This window comes from Montipora capricornis, chromosome 14 (genome assembly GCF_036669925.1).
Source record: "Montipora capricornis isolate CH-2021 chromosome 14, ASM3666992v2, whole genome shotgun sequence".
NCBI lineage: Eukaryota > Metazoa > Cnidaria > Anthozoa > Scleractinia > Acroporidae > Montipora > Montipora capricornis.
The window spans coordinates 13,836,651-13,841,206 of record NC_090896.1 but is presented as its reverse complement, the minus strand read 5'-3'; the positions used below and the strand labels follow the sequence as shown (position 1 = coordinate 13,841,206).

Here is a 4,556-nt window from a genome sequence, read left to right as displayed (position 1 = left end):
GTTGAGAAATTCAGTTTTTGCGATCCCCCGAAGTTTAGGGTGAATCCTCTCACTTTGCAGGTGGTTTTACCGTTCTTGGTTTGGTAGGCGTAATTCTTTGAACCGACGGACACAAAGGTTGTGATGTAATCATTATCGTCCAATTCGTTAGTTAAGTCACCGAGATAGTCACCCAGGGCTGGCATCCAATCATCGGGTTCACTTGTAAAGATAATACAATCTGTGTCAAAATACAGAACCCTAGTTTGAAGACGTTCTAGTACATAATAGAGTTTGAGTCTTGCATGTGCGGTAGTGAAAGTTGCGATGACAACATTCATCTTGGCTGATCCTGACACGAATCCTTCCCCGTGAGTATAATAAACTTCTATGCACTCATTATTGACAAACTGAATGTTTTTAACCTGCGTTGACTGACAGGTGAGGAGTCGAAAGTAACGTTCTGGATCCTTGACTAGCTCCACTTGAGGCATGTTATCACGCTGTCCAAATTTTCCCCCTTTGAAAGAAGAGAAAAATAACCATAGTTTAGTTTATTGAAACCAGGAAAAGTCATGTTTAAACTAAAGGAAATGATACTTACAAAATGAATTCAACATCAACTTGGCCAGTGAGCGTAATCCAGGGTTCTTCTTAATCTTTCCATACTCCAACTTTATGCCTTCTTTCTGTTCATACTCTGTGATATACTGTTGTTTTGAGCTTCTGTCTCACAGCAGGAAGGCCAACCGCTCGCTTTTTGTTTGATTTTAAGAAATGTATCAATGTACCCAGTGAAAAGTTTAGACGATTTCTGAGGGAAATGGCATACCTCTATCATTCGAACCATACGATATCCCAACTCCAACGCCTTATCAATCTCAATGGGACACCAGGTTCCAGAAAGAATGCGCTCTTCTTCCTTATGTTCACAAGGACTTTGTTGCAGGGTTTCAGCACATGTTCTACAAAGAGGAAACATCAGTTTTCCATTGGCACGGTAGGGTAACACAGGATGAAACAAAAAGGTAGGTGGAAGGATGTCACATTTGATCAGCCCAAAGAATTCACGTGGTGAACGATTGATTAAAGCTTCACTTGTTAAAATTTCAGGATGCTGGATCGGAATTTCGCAGTACTTGTTTGTCCATGGGTATAAGGATGTAAAGTCAACGTAATGGATCTTCTCCTTCTCGTTCACGTGCTTGTATAGGCAGACAGCATTGGTACGGCCTCCAAAGAACGGGTGACGAGGCTCTAAGGGTGTGTCAAACTTGAGGCTTTCAATAAAGGACTTCATCTCTAGGTTCGTGGTCAATTCTTGTTTAAATTCGCATTCCCATTTCGCTTCTACCTGGAATCCAAGCTTCTTGAAACGTTCAATTTTGCGAATGGTACCCTCAGGAAGGTCTGCCACACGCGTGTTGTTCACGGGATTCACTGTGTCGGGTAGATAACACTTGTCACAGCCATGCCACAGGCACCCCATGAATTCATAGATGGTTTTTTTGGCGGAATCATAACCATCAACATAGTTGTTATCTATGCGTTGTTCACCCCCATTTAGAGTGTGCAGAATTCGGTCACCTTTTTGATGATGAATCCAGAACAGCCATTGGAGGGCCATGACAGAGTATTTTCAGGCTGGTTCATAACCTTGAACAGGAATAAGACCGATTGTGTTTTCTTCAAGGAATTCTTGTCAGAACACTCGGTTACAGGCACTTGCTATGGTAACGCAGTGTTTGAATGGATCGAGGTTGCAGACTTCTTCCATCAACTGTTTAAACTGTAAGCAACATCGTCTCAGAGTGTCCACATCGCTACGACAATATTCTTCTATTTCCGTTTCAAAATCAAAGACGTACTCTGCATTCGTTAATTCTTGATGCCACCTCAGGAATTCTTCTCGCTCTTTTCTGCTCATGCCAGCGGGATTGTAATTTTCAATAGGAGGAAGACGGCCAACATATTGTTGATTTTCTTTACGATTAAAGAAGTGTGGAAAATAGCCTTTCTTAAGTTCAGTCAGGCCAAAGGTTTTCGGTAATGCTTTGAGCGGCATGGGGAGAAAATTGAGGGAATCCCGGAACTTGATTTCAGCTTCTTGTAGTTCCATGGACATGATTTTCGCACCATTCAGGATAAGACTCGGAAGGATACACTCTTTATAAAAATATTCACAAAGTAGAAAGCCATCGTAACCTCTCAGATTATGAGCAATGACGATAGCGCCCTGGTGGGTGCCATCAAATAACCAGGTACTGAATTGATCAACGCAATTATCACCTTCAAATATCATCTCAAACCCTGTGTCATCATGTACTATAAGAAGGTTGACAATGTGTCGATCTTCATCTTGACGTGATTCTATGTCGATTAATAAATACTCTTGTCCCCCCTCTTTGTCCGTGTCTTCTTCTTCAACTTCATGACTAATCATCTCCTCAGAAATCCGTCTTCGTTTTCTCTTTCCATTTTTCTTTTGTTCGGTTTTGACTGCGCTTCACTCAAACCTTCTTCTTGATTGAGGATCGGTTTCATATAACATCGGTGCTTATTTGGGTCAATATATTCTTCACAATCCCAACACATTTTTTCCCCACACATGTGATCTTCTGGCTTCCTTTTTTGGTGCGACATGACTTTGTTGCATTGTTTGCATTTATAAAATTTTTGACACACCGACTGCCCTTCTCTGTTGGGCCGACAGTGATTGGCATAGCATTAATTTCCAGCGAACATTCTGTGACAGGTACTGCATTCTCGCCAGGGTGCTTTCTGTGTAATTCTCAGACACCCCTCTGTAAAACAACATTTGCATACCTTACTGCAACGATGTTTATCTTTCGTATTGCATCCTCTCTTGCATTCCAAACACCAATAGCTCTTCCCCAGAAAGCTGGACACAGAAGTGATCACGTCAAAGTGTTTGTTGTGGTGATACAGATAGATTTGTTTTTCTCGCCTGGGGCCTTCATAGACAATGGCGTTGAAATGTTTGGCAGACAGGACGATGATTTGGTAGTCATCAACAACTGCTTGGAATTTGGCGACTTCAAGAAGTCCACAGAGACCCTCTTGGACACCAGCCTTTTGATGCAGCTTCTGAGCGAGTAACCGTTGCTGTTTACACCCTTGTCGAATTGAATTCCATTCAGGATCTTTCTCTTGTCGTGCAATTTCCGTTACTATGGCGCGAGCAAGACATAGAGAATCTTTATTATTTATGCGAAGGACAGATTGCTTGCTGTCTAGGAACTTGGACAAATTAAAACCATAATGCTTTCTCTTACGTGAGGCTGTACCACCTTGAGGCATACCGACATGAACTAGGTGAACTTGCATTCCATTTTGAAGGCTGACCTGTTCGTTGGATTGCAAGACTCGTTGCACTTCACCCATAATCCTCTCTGCATTCAGTTCATGGCGGGCATAAAGGGAAGAGAAATAGGGTAGTCGAGAGATCGGCTTTGAAGAACAAAACGTACAAAATCATTATCAGGCATACCTGACGTCATTTCATGTACTTGGGAATCAAAAATGTTGACAAGCTGTTCCAGTAACAGTTGTTCTTTGGATCGCGGGTTTAAGGAAAGCAGATAGGCTGTGGCGGTGGTATTAAATTTGCGAACGTTTCTTGAGGCCACTTGATGGAGAGTATAATGCTTTTCAGAGCTCCATAATCTCTGTCCACCCCCAACCTGCTCCTCAGCAAGCAAACATTCTGCGTCTTCCAACTACACACAAAAAAGTTAAACTGTATGAGAACTCACAAAAGCAATAAATTCAAGATGATTGACCACTGGTAAATTAAAAATGGTTTGTACTTATTAACTTAGAAGGATACGTGTAATATACCAATCATCGGGTTTGCTTGCAGAAAAATAGAGAAGATACGTTATGACATGATAATAAACTGGTTTACTTGTAAAAAAATAGAGCAATAACGTTATTACATATTAACAAGAGGAAACTAGAACAGATAATACCTTTATCAATGTAAGGGAAATGCACTTACTTCGTTTTCCAACAAATAATCGTAGGAATCGAAAGCCGCTTTCACCTCCTCCTCACACTGTTCCAAAGATTCTAACAGTTCTTCATCTGTTAATTCATTGTCTATTGATATGAAGTTATGTTCTGTTACTTCTTCAGACTGTGGCAGATTTTCAAAAAGATCAGGATGAAGGGATTCCAGTTCTGACAAGGCCTTGGAAATCATATCAAAATTATATTTGGGTGTCATAGGATCATCGGAAATTACTTGTGAATGGTCTAAGATCTCGGTATCAGGAGAGTGTGTTAATTCCTGTACAAGTTCATTCAGCCAATGATTGGAGCTCTCAGCTCATGCAATCAACCTTTCTTTCATTTTCTGGATGTTTTCTTCTTCCTTAAACTGACTGTTTAGAAATCGGTCGTGAAATGGTACCATGTGATGTTGCTCAACAATAGGCATTAGAACCATCAATTGTTCCCGCCATCTTTTCACGATTTCATTTTTATTCACGGAGGTAATGGCTTGCTCGGCCAAGGCATTCACATGCTCTGTAGTAATTGGATTATCAACTATG

At 41.0% G+C, this 4,556-nt stretch overlaps 2 protein-coding genes across 2 annotated transcripts; both read right to left on the bottom strand.

Annotated features, from left to right (window-relative positions):
- Positions 1 to 655: 655 nt before the first annotated feature.
- Positions 656 to 1,606, bottom strand: LOC138031459 (uncharacterized). Its single transcript, XM_068879151.1, has one exon. The coding sequence runs from the start codon at positions 1,604 to 1,606 to the stop codon at positions 656 to 658; it is 951 nt and encodes a 316-aa protein (XP_068735252.1).
- A 75-nt stretch (positions 1,607 to 1,681) lies between these two features.
- LOC138031458 (uncharacterized) lies at positions 1,682 to 2,422 on the bottom strand. The gene has a single exon (XM_068879150.1). It carries the CDS (start codon positions 2,420 to 2,422, stop codon positions 1,682 to 1,684), a length of 741 nt encoding a protein of 246 aa, XP_068735251.1.
- Positions 2,423 to 4,556: the final 2,134 nt, after the last annotated feature.